At 32.3% G+C, this 14,998-nt stretch overlaps 3 protein-coding genes across 6 annotated transcripts; all 3 read right to left on the bottom strand.

Annotated features, from left to right (window-relative positions):
• Nucleotides 1-804: 804 nt before the first annotated feature.
• Nucleotides 805-8,150, bottom strand: LOC126669666 (uncharacterized). 4 transcript variants are annotated; one of them, XM_050363210.2, is made up of 12 exons: nucleotides 7,058-8,150; nucleotides 6,851-6,957; nucleotides 6,655-6,781; nucleotides 6,409-6,486; nucleotides 6,131-6,202; nucleotides 5,903-5,979; nucleotides 5,688-5,738; nucleotides 5,040-5,270; nucleotides 4,091-4,270; nucleotides 1,778-3,338; nucleotides 1,406-1,622; nucleotides 805-1,201 (listed from the first exon to the last, which is right to left on the bottom strand). In XM_050363210.2, the coding sequence occupies exons 10-12, from the start codon at nucleotides 3,262-3,264 to the stop codon at nucleotides 1,187-1,189; spliced, it is 1,719 nt and encodes a 572-aa protein (XP_050219167.1). In that variant the 5' UTR covers nucleotides 3,265-3,338; nucleotides 4,091-4,270; nucleotides 5,040-5,270; nucleotides 5,688-5,738; nucleotides 5,903-5,979; nucleotides 6,131-6,202; nucleotides 6,409-6,486; nucleotides 6,655-6,781; nucleotides 6,851-6,957; nucleotides 7,058-8,150; the 3' UTR covers nucleotides 805-1,186. The 4 variants fall into 4 exon arrangements, with proteins under 4 accessions (XP_050219167.1, XP_050219150.1, XP_050219158.1 ...); XM_050363193.2 differs by having other exon boundaries at nucleotides 6,655-6,770; XM_050363201.2 differs by having other exon boundaries at nucleotides 5,154-5,270; nucleotides 6,655-6,770.
• Nucleotides 868-1,185, bottom strand: LOC126670335 (uncharacterized). The gene has a single exon (XM_050364039.1). The coding sequence runs from the start codon at nucleotides 1,183-1,185 to the stop codon at nucleotides 868-870; it is 318 nt and encodes a 105-aa protein (XP_050219996.1).
• A 254-nt stretch (nucleotides 8,151-8,404) lies between the features above and the next one.
• On the bottom strand, nucleotides 8,405-9,331 carry LOC126670323 (NAC domain-containing protein 41-like). Its single transcript, XM_050364029.1, has one exon. It carries the CDS (start codon nucleotides 9,329-9,331, stop codon nucleotides 8,405-8,407), a length of 927 nt encoding a protein of 308 aa, XP_050219986.1.
• Between the last annotated feature and the right edge of the window lie 5,667 nt (nucleotides 9,332-14,998).

The raw sequence follows: 14,998 nt of genomic DNA, 5'->3' as shown, positions 1-14,998 counted from the left end.
GGAGGTCCCAAATCCAAAGAGGAAAGGGAAGAACAAGATCTGAAGCTTATCATTTTAGCTTAGTACTTTTAAGTTTTTTAGTGTTTTGTCTGAACAAGATCTGAACAATATTGTTTTTTTCCTATTATGACTTTGTTTGTATGACTTTGTTTGTAATGGCTACTGTTTTAGTTTTAGTAAATGGTAATTGACTTATACTGTTAGTAATGTTTTGGTAACTGGTTAGTAAACTTATAATATTTTTTATAATTTTATAGATATTAACTAAATTTCCTTTATCAGTTGTATGTTGTAGTATACTTTTGATATTGTTTTGGTAAATTAATAGTAAGGTAGTGCTTTATAGTTAGTAGTCTATAAAGAAATTTTTAAGATTATATCATTTTAAATATCAAATTAAATATATTAAAAAAGTTGATAGATTTAAATGAGATTATAAATATTATTAATATTTAAGTAAAGAAAATAAACTATAAATAAAACTTTTTAATAAAACTTTATAAATAGATGCTACGTAACTTATTAGTAACCTATTAGGAAACCTATAGTAACTTTATAAATATATGTTAAGCAACATATTAGTAAACCTCTAGTAATTTATAAAACATGTAGTAATAGTTTAGTAATTTATTATTTATCACTGTCTTAATATGTAAGTAATTTATTATTTATCACTGTCTTAATATGTAGTGACATATAATTTTTTGATATATCTCTGGTAACACAGTAGTAAATAATTGGTAAATGGTTAAAATTATAAGAAACAAATAAAAAAAAGAAGGAAATCCTTTAATTGAGCCAAAATTCAATGAATTACAAATCATTTAATCAATGTATTTAGGAAATGTATTTGAAAACTAAATTTTATTATTTTGGTATATTTTTACATGTCTTCTTATTATGTCCTCTTTGTTTGCATCTTCCACACTGATTTGTCTTCTTTATTTCATTTGGTGCCGTGATTCTTCTTTTCTTTGGTCTTCCTGCTGGAATTGCTCCTATTGGCGGAAGAACTTCCATACTTTCAACATTGGCAGGTAAATCCCAATTATTTTGGCTAGGCATTGGATAGACAACTCCTTCATATGTGGCAAGCATATTTTCTTTAGTGAAAAAGTCTGAGCAGTATTGATATGGTTCTTGGTGTAGTTTGCTTAATATAACAATAGCATGTGGACATGGCATTTCATCCAATTGAAATCTGCAGCATGTGCATGTTCTTTCATTAAGTTTTACTATAAAGGTTTTATCACCATCTTCCACACTGTGCAAACCTCTAACAGATGTTGAAGCATGTTGTGAAAAACATATATTTGACAGTTAACTTACCATTAGGCAACTCTTAGAAAACAGTTAGCTAATATAGTATAGTTGAAATTAAAATGTACTGTAATTGAAAATTTACCTTCATTCTTAAAGATGATGCATAGTGATTTCTGAGTTCATGTTCTGCTTTGTTTGTCAGCTTAGTAAATGTACAAATTGCAATATTTCTGTTAGCATAACTCCATTCTTGCATCAAACGCCTCAAACTTTCAAGGAGCGTTGTTATTGGTAATTCCCTAGCTGCTTTGATTGCTGCATTCAAAGACTCGGCGATATTCGATGTCATTGTCGAGTACCTAATATTTTATAAATTATGATCAAACTTGTTGTAATTTATATAACAAACTTACAGTAAATATAAAGGAAACTGTCAGTTAACTATATAAAGAATAGTCATATCAAACTTATAAAGAATTATCAGTTAACTAATATAATTTTTTTTTAGTCATACCTATTAGCTTTACAATGTGCTCTTGCCCACTTCTCGATCCCAATATCTGTTAGGTACTTTCGAATTCCGGCATTAATGGCATCAAGCTCTTTCATGTAGTAGTCAAATCCCTTAGTTGTGTATGATCTTGCAGCTCCATAGAAACAGTCTCTCAATGTATCCGGATCGTGTTTGAACTTTGATTTGATGTTACTTAGCAAATGGTACATACATATTGCATGACTTGCTTCAGGAAAAACCTTTTTGACCCCATTCAATATACTCAAATGCCTATCTGAAACAATACATAGCCCATTTCTTCCACCAAATGCTTCTTTCAATTTAAAAAAAATATATTCCCAGGAATCATCATTTTCGGAATCAACAACTGCAAAAGCAAGGGGGAAAATCTTACCATTTCCGTCTTGTGTACTTGCTGTTATTAATGTTCCACCGTAGTTCGACTTCAAAAATGTTCCATCTACTACAATTATTGGTCTACAGTATCTCCAACCTTTAATAGAAGCATCTAGAGCCATAAACATATATTCAAATTTGTTTTCATCAGTTGTATGAAGATCTACAACTGACCCTGGATTAGTTTGTAGAAGCATGTGCAAATATCCAGGCAAAATTGAATACGAGTCGCGCGGACTACCTCTAATTTGGTTTAGTGCCTTTACTTTTGACCTCCATGCCCTATTGTAACTCAAAACAATCCCAAAATCTCTCTGAATATCAGCTGGAGTATAGATTGTTTTTATATCCAAGAACTTCATTTTTATATGTTCCCCTATTATTGAAGCTGTTGCTTGCCTTTTGTCATCCATTCTTATATTTGGTGGGCATGTGTGGATGTTTATCATTCTTCTAATCACAAACATATTTGTCTTTCCATCTCTTGAAGCTCTCACTGTCCACCTGCAATCTTCATCAATGCAAATGACTATATATTCTCTTTTGCAAGACTTACTAACTTTATACTGAAATTGGTTAGCAATCGTGTAGAAACAGAAACTTGTCTTCATAGTTTCTTTGTCTTTGAAGATCTGTCCAACATAGATTTCTGTTATTTTTGGATCAGTGACGATGTTGATTTCTTGTGGTTTACTTTCAGCTTCCTCATCTTCTTTTCTTGTCTGGTTGTATAATATTTCTGCATATTTTATAATATCAATTGCTGTGCCACTACTAGACGTTGTATCCACAAATTGTTCTTTAATAATTCCAATAGAAGCTTCACTGTTGATATTTTGTATTTGTGGCTGACCTTCAAATTTGTTTGTTGTAACACATAATGGAAAACTGGTTACTCGCGGTTCATCTTTTTTCATTTCAATGTAGAATTGCAGGCTGACATTATCTTCAATTTGTAAAGTTTGGTAGTTGTTTTTTAACTGAAATTTGATTTCCATTTTGGTTTCCCAACTGTTTACCTCTAGTTTACCTGCTATCAATTCCTTAATTTCTTCAAAGGTTGTGTTTTCCCTTATCAGTATTCCTTTCATCTTGTAGTTGGAGTAATTAAAATGCTCATCCCATACTCCATCATAGTGCACAAGAGCCTTCAGTGGTCATTTTGCTGCATTTTAATGATTTAACATTAGTAACACATATTAAACCATTAGTAAACTATAAACAGAATAACCATTAAAACTACTATAACAGCTTTATAAAACTAAAAGTACACTAACTATCACAAACTTGAATGTATATTCATTCAATCTATTAGTAGAGCCTTATTTACTATTTAGTAAACTATAACACATCATTAAACATTAAAACTACAATAACTCCTTTATCAAACTAAAAATACACTAACTATCACAAAATTGAATGAATATTCATTCAAACAATTAGTAGAACCTTATTAACCATTTAGCAAACTATAACACATCATTAAACATTAAAACTACAATAACAGCTTTATCAAACTAAAAATACACTAAGTATCACATAATTGAATGAATGTTCATTCAAACTATTAGTAGAACCTTATTAACCATTTAGCAAACTATAACACATCAATAATCATTAAAACTACAATAACAGCTTTAGTAAATTCAAAAATCACTAACTATCACAAAATTGAATGAATTATCAATTAAGAACTGCAAAAAAAAAATTCAATGTATCCAGTTATAAAATCATTCAATTTAAATTTGAAAACAGAAACCTATTTATGCGATATATCAGATATAACAGTTGAATTTGAGTCGCGATTTATCAATTTCAAAATTGATAAAGAATGAGTTGAATTTGAGTCGCGATTGATCAATTTCAAAATTGAAAAAGAATTTGTTGAATTCGAGTCGCGATTGATCAGAGACTAACCTGAATCACTTAGTAAACTCATATCAGCTGTGATTCCTCGATTTTTATCTTGAATCGCGTACTGCGTTTGATTTTGTTGGAATCGTCTCTGAATTACTGATTATGAATGGAAACTGTAAGTTTGATCTTGAGAGAATCTTGCGACATGGAGATTGATTCAATTTTGGAAGAGAACAGCTCCTATTTAAGAGAGTCGTAATTTGGCAAATCAGGAAGCTTATTTATTATAAGAAACTTATGACAAACGGTATTATGGTTAGCATTAAATTGTTGTGGTAGCCGTGAGATTATTTAGCCGTTTTAGGTGTATTTGTCTAAAAAACTCAACAGAAAACCTTACTAATTAATAACCATCACATCATAATATGTTTATCTAAAACAAAAAATTCATCCATTTTAGAAATTCACATTCAAGTTCATTAAACCGCGGCTTAATTACTTAAAAACCACTCACTTTGAACTTTTTTTTCGTTTATACCCTGACCTAGAAAAAAATTCATTTATATCCTGATGTATGTATTTATGTTTCACCTCTACCCCGAGACACCAATTAAATTAACCTCTTTTCATTAAAAAAAGTTTAAAATAGTTCTTCATTTTTAACCTAAGCTAATTAGAGTTTAATTATAAATGAATTTTTTTTTAAATGAAGGACTATTTTAAACTTTTTTCTAAATAAAAAGAGATTAATTTAGTGCCTCGGGGTAGAGGTGAAACATAAACACATACATCAGGGTATAAATGAATTTTTTTCTAGGTCAGGGTATAAACTAAAAAAAAGTTCAAGATGGGTGGTTTTTAAGTAATTAGGCCTTAAAGCGCATAAAAGGGGAACTTTATCGTATTACCTCAACTAGAAGTCTCAAAATCTATCAATGACAAGTAAAGAAATGCAAAATAACCAACAATTAATTCGAATTGGAACATCATATGCAAGGTAGTCTCTTACTTAGTTCCCGGCTGAGACACCCATCCAAAAGATGGCGACTGAACCAAAAAGGTAGCCTTTCCAACCCAAAAAACAACCTCTCAATTGGAATTCAACCTTTCAAAGTAAAATCACCAGTGTTGCAAAATGCCTATGCCTAGGAGATAAAGTGCTTGAAACTCCTCCCATTGCTCTTTCGAGCATCATTTGCATATATTTCTTTTTCTGCAACTTTAGCTGTAGCAGCTCAACCTGCAGCTCAAATATGTACACTAAATTAGATAAAAATTAGTTGGTGCATCACAAAAACCATATAGTATATAAGACCAACAATCTCGGTACTATGGATTCGTAAAGAAGAAAGCAAGCTGGAAAAATTTCGAACTCTGACAAAATAACAAGAGTTAATAACATAAACGGCTGTTCTAAGTTACGTTTTTCACCTCAAGGTGAAGAATGAATTTGGCAATTTTTATTATTTGAGTAAAGATAAGTTCCTCTAATCAAATCATAGTCATGCCATTCATTTCTTCAAGTTCTTTCTGATAATTTTTCAGCTAGAAAAATAAGAAAATCAAATTAAACTCTAGTAACAAATGTTGCAGATTTTTTTAAGAAAAACAAGGTTAAAATGGGAATTTAAATGAGTAAAGGGACCCAAACACTTACTTGCAGCTTGATGATAAGCTCTTCCAGCATTTTCTTCCATATTATGACCTCCTGAAATTCAAAATTTTGGATATACTTCATAAACAGTATATATACTTTTACAGGTTATTGAACAATTATAATAATTACTTCATAACCAATTCAAGGTTTCTTAGTTGACAGCACTTAGATTCATAACTTCCACATATCAAATCCAAATCAACATAAATTCTAACCTATTAGCAGCTTGTTTCAAGATATCAAAGGAGCAATGACTTCCACGCTCATGGATAAGTCTTTTGACAGCTAGTTGCTGGTCAAGGGATAGAATATAAAGTCATTCAGATTCTTTCATTGGAGTGACTATCTTTATATTAAACTGGTTCAATCATAAAGGCACAGCCTTCTAATGGACAAAATATATATTTTCCGGAAAGAATGAACAAAAGGAGTTAGAATCTTACAGAATTACTATCAGCAACATGTGGTAGCTCTCTCAAGTCTCAATAAGGTTGAGTAAAAACAGTTGATAGGTCCTGATCACAAATAATTGTGTTAATGATAAGACCATTATTCTCACAAAAAACAAAAAATTTAAATGTAATATACTGCCAGTGATTTGTATAGGAGTTCAGATACCTGAACAAGGAGACAAGAGGTGAGGTTTATCGCACACTTTGTTCGCAATTAATTCAAGACTGGGAAATAGAAAAATAAATAAATAACAATTAGAATCAAGTACCTTTAACTGATCTAGCGAAACTGACATGAGAATGGAGCCATCACGGTGCACGACACCTTCATAATCCACATCATCACCCTGCAATTCAATAAAAAACCAACTATTATAAAGCGTGGATATACAGAAATCAGCACAAGACCCTGCTAATAAACAAAACATCAATATCTTCAAAAGATTTCAACCATTAAGTTTAAACGACCGGGAATTGCCCAATAGAAGTGCAAAAGTATAGTTTTGATTACCCACCAGTTAATGCAGACTCAAAAAAGACTTGCTCCTTTCTCAAAATGTTGCTCGACTTCCAGATATCCAAAGAAATAGAGGGCTTGTTCAGCCTTTGTCTTCAAGCCTTTTTTATGACCCTATTACAGTTCTATTCATACATTAGATAACCAGAGTCAAATGATAAAAGTCCAATTAAAAATCAAACCACGAGAAGTACCTATTAGTTAATACTGTGGTCTTATCAAACTGCATTCTACTTCTTGGCCTTGGACTTGGCCGCTGAACAGATGGTGCGAATTTAAGGCAAGTTCAGGTGATGCGTGCCTGAGACATACAAAAAGAAAAGTTGGTTTCAAATAGAAATGACATGGGCAAAATCATCTTTCCATCTTGGTCCAATAAATGTATGGAGTCAGGCACTAACCAAATGAAATCCGTGTCTCCAAAATTTCAGAGGTGCATTTCGTGATGCAGATGTAGGGGATTCTGAACGCTGCTGAAATGGTAGGGACTGCCTCCGGAACTGGGGAAGGAACTAGTTTCTCACTCAAACCTTGGTTTAAAGATCTGCTTGATTCCGATGCATCATGTTGATGGTGGGTAAACAGCAGATGGAGGTTTTCTGAGCTAAAAGCATCAACATGGTCATGCAAACCTTCAGTTTCTGGAGGGAAAGTTTCATCGTTAACAGTTGAATTAAGAACCTCAGTCTTGTTGCTTGGACCAGGGTCTTGAAAATCCAGAATTTTAGTATGTAACTCTGTTTGGTCGCTAGGACCAGATTCTTGAATATCAACAATTCTATAGGCAATCCTATCGAAGAAGTCCTGCAATTTCCTCTTCAGACAGGCTTTCAGCAATGACCCGTTAAGCAAAAGCAGATTTGTGATAAGCAATAGATATGGCAATTCATCTCCAGATACACTAGATGATATAGTATCAACAACACTAGAAAGAATCTTTAACAGCTGCAAGGTTCAACTTTGAGGAACGAGCCATAGTAATTATAACAAGTCTGTTTAGCATTAATAAACAGCAACTCAAACTGATAAAAGAAAGAAAAAAATCCATTTAACTTGTGCATAAGTAACACCAGAACAACAATTGAAGAGAAGAAAAGAGAGCCGAGACCATTAAGGACTAGCGTTAGAACAAGGGTAAGCATCGAATTCTTAAAAAAAAAAAAAGTTAAGACCATCATTGAAGCATATTGTCAAACAGGTAAAGTGCAATTGCTAGAAAATAAAAGACAAATTGGTACTTAGTAAAGAAATTAGTTATGAAGTAAAAAGTTGAGATGAGAATGCAAAAAGAAAAGAAAAAGCAGTCGCCTGAACCAAAAGAAGAAGCAGCGGATACTCACCTCATCTTCCTTTGATTTTACTGAATCACTACAATTTTAAACCTAATAAACATTCACAAATCACACGCAAAATTTCAAATATTAAATATTATAAATTAGATGGATTCTGGGAACAATTAATTCTAAACTAATTCTGATGAATTAATGAACTGAAATTCGGATTAAAAATACAGAATATATGAAGAGAGCTTATCCAAACACATTTGAACTCAAAAAAATGCTATAACAACAAAACTAATGATTAAAAAAAAACTGAAAACTTCATTCATTCATATATACGCTAATTGAAAAAGCTAAGCTAAAGATGTTCAACTCAGTGAGTCCTAAGTTAGGACTTGTAAGTAAAGTAACAACAATGCTTCACAATATATAACTACAGCTAATAATCCAAAACCATCTAACTCAGTATCAGTCCAATAGATCGTCTATGCCAATATTCTGCTCCCAAAAATCATCAAGCAAGTGCCACATGCCATCTTCATCCCGACCCAACTTCAACATATCATCTCCCTCAACTCCGCCATAACAATAAGAAGAAGAAGAAGGCCCCACTGGGCTCATCTGCTCGTATGATGCATTAGCCGACTGCATCCACATGGCTTCCATGGCCAATGCTGACTTCTGTTGCTGCAGATACGCCTCATCACCAATTTCAGCTTGAGCCGAATTGTAACCAAACGAGCTACTGGGGCAGAGCTGTAAGGCACAACTATCTGAACCATTAGCACAACCATCTGAAGCATTAGTGCTCCTCGGCCCAGTTTCTGAACGCATGTTCAACGCCATCGCTTCCACTTCTTCAGAAAGGGCCTGTCTCTTGGATGGCTTCCTCTGTTTCACACTTTGATCCCGCTTTCTCTTCTTCTTTTCCGCGTCATTTTTCCGCAGTAGACACAGTACCCAGTTGGCGCTTTCTTCCGGAAGGCTGTACTCGTGCATGATCCAGCGCCCATCCTGTTCGGCCACCGTCGAGTTGTCGTAATGAAAGCGCTTCTTGAGCCCTTTCACGTTGCCCAACTCAAATTCGTCTCCCTTACCCTCCCCGCTCCAAGTTCCATTGCGGCCGACGGTTCGACCGAATCGTTTGGCGCTGCTTTTTTTCTTGAGCTGCGTGAAGAAGAAAAGATCGTCCATAAATGTGGAGGACTCCCCGCCGAAATTCTCCCAAATAGTCCAGGGGTCGTGATCCCCGTACAAGTCGCAGTGTTGAACGAGAGAGAGTTCGAGAGGGGAGAAAGCAAGACCCTTGATTTTGCCGTAGAGATAATGGCAGAACAGTTCGTCGTCCTTGGGACAAAACCTGATCCCAGGGGGACACCCACTAAACCACTTCATACTTTCTTTCTTGGAAATTTAGATAAGAGTCGAAATTAGAGGCGGAGAAGAGTGAATTAGAGGCGGAGAAGAAAACAGAGTGTAATTTATAAGAAAATCAGTTAGGGTTACCTATTCCTTCCTAACGGTCATATTTTCACCGCCATTCTCTGGCGCGCTTAAACTACACTTCCCGCGTCTAAGCATTAATTACACTCACTTGTTTTCTTTAAGGAAACATTTTTACCCCCCAATCCATTCATTCATTTTAAATGCCACGTAAGATGATAAATCTTTTTAACAACCTTTTAATTATGCTACCACTTTATATTTTATACCTTTAAATTACATAAAGAAGATTTACATTTTATTTTTATGATTGTTTATTTTTTCCGGTAACTTACACTCCTACTAGTCATATGTCCACGTATTTACGCATATAAATAATATTTTTTTGAAATTAAAAATATCAAAATAAATTTGTAATCTCCAAACTAATAAAATTAAAGTAAAATGAAAATTTAACATATACTAAATATTTACGAAATATTTTGTTATTTTTTGTAAAGTTCTGTCTTATATTTATGTTTTTATATCTCCAACGATCTTTTTATATTTTATCATAATTTTTTCTCCCTTAATTACAAACGATTAAAATAATTGTGTATACTTTTTGCAATGAAATATAAATCGGATATCACAGTTTTCGGTATCTTAAAAATATTCATCAAATTTGTTTGTGTTGCTTGTTAATAAACGCGGAGAAGAAAACATAGTACTCCCTCTATTCTTTTTTAGTTGTCACTTTAGGCAAATGTGTTTTTTTATCAATAGTTGTCTTTTTAGGAATTTAAGATAACATTAGCTACTATTTTTCAAATTTATCCCTTCCCTAATAAATGACTCTATAACTCAATTTACAAAAGTATTTATTACATAGTAGGGTTATATGAGTATTTACTCTCATAATTTAAAACAAAAACCCCACTTTCTATGTATAATTTTTGCTAAATGAACAACTAAAAAAAATGGAGGGAGTAATTTATAACAAAATTAATTAGGGCTAGCTATTCCTTCCTAACGGTCATATTCCACCGCCATTCTTTCTGGCGCGCTTAAACTACACTTAGAGCATCTCCACTCATATGCTAAACAACCTCACAATGCTATAATTTAGCATTTAAAATAGAAAATACATCTCCATTGTTGTACTATTTCATGTGCTAAATTTAGCATATGCTAAAACTTGTGCCAAATTTGTTAGGAAGTTTAGCATATGCTAAAGTCTAATATATATCCATATTATTTACAGATTTGCCATTAACAATTATAATCACGTGTGAAATTATTTATTTGTGTAATTTTTTAAAGTTTACGAATTACTTTTCTTATTTTTTTCTCCATTATTCTTTAACAAATTCCGTATTGTACGTTCTTCTTTTACCTCTCGCTCTATTTTTTCTTTTGAAGAGCATCATAATTCAGCTCCACTATTAAGAATTTGTGGAATAAATAGTTTATTGTTGATAAAAAAAGAATTCACTATGATTGCTCTTTTTTGCTAAATTTTAAATTACGAAATTAATCTCTTTCATTCTATTTACAAAATTGAAAATCAAACTATTTAAACAACAAAATTCTCCTGGCCACTTCAACAAACAAACTGGATTAAATAGGATTTTTTTTTATAAGTTAGGGCACTGAACATGAAATATTTATGCTCTATTTACTAGGGGTAATGAACAATAGGTTTGTAATCATGTTGGTGCAATGGTGATGACAAGAACTGTTTATGCTCCATTTGTTATGGTCTGATTATTCCTCTTGCAAGCTTTTGTGTAATGCATTTGTGACTGCTACAAGGATTTTTCATAAAATAGATGAACCTCTAATAATAACTCATTCATATTACTGAGGAAATTCTAATTATAAAACAAATAATCCTATACTAATAGAATATATGCTAATACAATCCATGAAAGAAAAGCATAAATATATGCCGCATTTTTCTTCCTTGTTGCAGTCTTGATTTCTTATTTGCCAATGACATGTTTTTTTTTTTCAATTTCCTCAAATCTGTCCAAATACCATCAACCTCAGCTTCAAACTCACTATGATCTGCTCCTCCATCTTGCCTCAGTTGCAACTTTAGAATTCTAATTTCTCTCTTCAAAGTTCTCTTCTACAAAATCATTAATCACATCTACATTCCTACCTGCATCATCAAACCACTCGAAATAATTGCACTTGCTTGAATTCAATTGATTTCTATGCCAATACAAAGCAATCAATTCAACAAATTCACCAACAATTACACCAAGTTAGAACACAGTTAACTAACCTATCAACTTTGCAATTTTATATTAAATAATAAACAAAATTAAAAACTAATTTACAACTGAGAAACTACAATTAAAAAACCTCCGCCCCCCCCCCCCCCTCCCCCCCCCAACAGTCCTTGATGTTTTTAATGGAGCTTTCAACCTCACTCTCCTAATTCTACAATAATAGAACCTTGGAGGCCTTTCATAATTAAATTGAAGAGCTAGTCCATTCCAACGAGTGTGTGAGTCGACTGTAGATGAGGAGGACAACATGCTGGGTTCTTCGGTTTTTGATTGAAGTTGCACGTTTCAATTGTTTGAAAATGAAGTTTCAATTTTGTTGTTTCAATTTTAGGGTTTAGAGGATCTTCAATTCGTTCAAGGCATGAAGGGAGGGGTAGGTAGCAGGAGTAAATGCCACATAGACTGTTGGCAACAACTATTTTAATTTCATGTCAGTAGACTTAACGCTGCAACGCACAACCGTTAAAGGCTTTTTATGCAAAATACTGTTTTTTTTACAACATTTATTTTTATACCACCCTTTTTAAATCTTTACTTTCCATACCAACTTAATTTTCTTTTATACTATTTTTTAAAAACTTTACTTTCTATACTAACTTTTATTTTCCACCATTTTCTTTCATTATTTTTAATTTTTTTGTCACCATTATATTTCTGCACTTAATATTTATTAATTTTTTTTTGGATTTTGACTTTTTTTTACCGTTGACATTTTTCGTCAGTTTTTATCAACACAATATCAACAACAGTTAATAAATTGATTAATATTAGTTTTTTATTTTTTTTTATTGATTTTTACTTTTAAATATTGTTTAATCTTTAATTTTTGCTCAATTTTAACCACTATTTGTTATTTACCACATATTTAATTTTTTTCATATATCAACATAAAATCAACACAAGATCAATCGATAATCAACATGTAATAAACTAATTAATTTAATTTTTTACACTAATTTTTATTTTTTCAGCATTATTTCAGTTTAATTTTTATTTTTTTATTTTATTTCACGTGCAATATTGTTCTTTTTACTAATGTTAAAATCATTCAGATATCAACCGAATATCAACACAATATCAACATTGTAATATTACAATAATTTAGCATTATATGTTATTCACCAATGCTAAAATCAACAAAATATTAACCGAAATTCAACACACAATCAACACAAAATCGACAATATAAAATTAAAATAATTCAACATCATAATTGTTTTTCTCGCTAATGCGAAAATCGACAAAATATCAATACAAAATCAACACTATAACAATACAATTATTCATAATTATAATTTTTTATTGCGAGCCAAACGACCAATTGCTGTCTTTGTAATTCCCATAATATTATCTCTCAAATTTGTTACAAATTTGAACATTTTCACTTCTAAATGCATTAACAATTCATATCAATATCACAGAGGACAAACTCATTAGAGCCTAAATGTGTCAACAATATCCACAACTTTAATCGTTTGGTCATCGTACACCGTCAACTCCACATTAGCACATCCACCTTCTGCAACTGAAAGTCTAAGAAAATGCACACCATACCCATTCATTTGTACAAACAGACAATCTGACAAGGCCAATCGTGTCCATAAACATCTAATTACTTCAAACAAAGGAACAAAACTATGAAATATTTAAAATGACAGCAAAACAAATTAAATGATACTAAATAATGGAAGAAAACCCACCAGATTTGAAATAAAATTTAAACAACTTCTAATACAGATCCAAATTGATTACTTCAATTTACATAACCTAAAGAAACGCAATTAAAAGTACAGTGAGACATATTCGATCAATTTCAGTATTAAACCTATATGAAACAAACCTAACCACCAAAGCCGTAAAGAGATCACCGTCCCCGCTTCTAGGAGATCGTCGCTGCCGTTTCAAAAACCATCCCTTTTACATTCGATTCAATCATTAATTTCTTTCTCTATTAACATCTCAAAAACAAATCTTATCTCTGTTCGTGTAATTTTTTTGAAACTTTTTTCTTGATACCTTATAAACGCCAGGGCTGGCCTTAGGTGAAATGAGGCTATAGGCAGTATTTTTTATTTTACATATCTGATTTATATCTTTTTAGTACCCACTTTTTAATCAAAATAAACTAAAATTGGTAAATCAAATGAAAAAAATACAATCTGATTTCACGAAGTAACTTATGATGACATTATAGTGCTACTGTTATCGATTATTAAAGGCTTAATACATAGCCGTGTCCCTGCACTTTGAACTTTTTGCATGTAAGGTCCTTACACTTCATTACCCTTATTATAAATCCTTGCACTTCTTATGTCAGCAGTCCGTGGTCCCTGAGTCCAAGCGAGTGATGACGCCGTTAGAGACATCCATCCATTTGTTTACTTATCAAATGCATCTGCTTATGTGGCAGATGACAGTAGGTGACCATCTCTATAACTTTTATATGTCAACCCTAATTCATTACCAGCTAAACTTGATTTCCTACTAATCCAAGAAAATACCATGTCTGATCATGATTTCTTCATCTTCCTTTTTCTGATAATGACCAATTCCTTCAAGTCCGTCTTCTCCACCGAATATTTCAACTAATTTACTGGCTATTGCCGTTATACCTCAAACCGGTCTGAAATTGTTGGAATCCAACTTTTCTTTGTCCTAAATTCAAACAAAACAATCGTCGATCGCTATAGCCGTAGCACATGCACGTCCAAGTTCGTCAGTTTTCTAAAATAAGTGACAATGACTAATTAGTGAAATGAATTTAAGATTTATCCAATCATGATCTTGTTATTGCAATAAACTCATTAAATTCCCTCACAACATGGATTTTAATACCATGGATGCATAATACACACAGCAATAGCAAGACGAATAGGAGTAATTCCTTATTTTGATTTTCCAGAGACAGAGATAGAGAAAGGGAGGATAAGGAAGAGTTAGGTCAATGGAAATAAAAAATAAAGTAGAAATTGGTATAGTTAGAGAGAAATTTAATTACCATGGAGCTGCCGCTATCTTATTCCTACATTACTCTTTCTTCTCCTCATCATTCTTCTTCTTCACTTAATATTATTTCATTTTTCACAGAACCCAGATTATAGTTCAGCTTAAAAATTGCATTCCTTTTGAAAATAATAATATTTGTTGACTGATAAAGTATTAAGTGGTGTGGTCTCAGCTTTCCAACAAATATTTCTCTCTTTTTCTTTATTTTGTTCTTGAAGGCGAGGAAGGTAGACAACCATGTCTCATGGAGTCTCTTTCAGACGGGTCCATGAATTCGAAAAGAAGTGCAATTAAACAGGTTGCAAGTGGGAGATTTGGAGTTCCAAGTTTTCTT

Source organism: Mercurialis annua, linkage group LG1-X (genome assembly GCF_937616625.2).
Source record: "Mercurialis annua linkage group LG1-X, ddMerAnnu1.2, whole genome shotgun sequence".
NCBI classification, from domain to species: domain Eukaryota; kingdom Viridiplantae; phylum Streptophyta; class Magnoliopsida; order Malpighiales; family Euphorbiaceae; genus Mercurialis; species Mercurialis annua.
Note: the sequence above shows the minus strand (reverse complement) of the source record. Positions and strands in the feature narration are given on the sequence as shown.

What these genes read in the sequence shown, in the direction of transcription:
- LOC126669666 (XM_050363210.2), bottom strand. Translation starts at nt 3,264, where the DNA reads ATGAAAGGAATACTGATAAGGGAAAACACAACCTTTGAAGAAATTAAG. An exon ending in GCACATTGTAAAGCTAATAG is followed by an intron (nt 1,623 to 1,777) that starts GTATGACTAAAA and finishes ATAAAATATTAG; the next exon opens with GTACTCGACAATGACATCGA.
- LOC126670335 (XM_050364039.1), bottom strand. Translation starts at nt 1,185, where the DNA reads ATGCCATGTCCACATGCTATTGTTATATTAAGCAAACTACACCAAGAA.
- LOC126670323 (XM_050364029.1), bottom strand. Translation starts at nt 9,331, where the DNA reads ATGAAGTGGTTTAGTGGGTGTCCCCCTGGGATCAGGTTTTGTCCCAAG.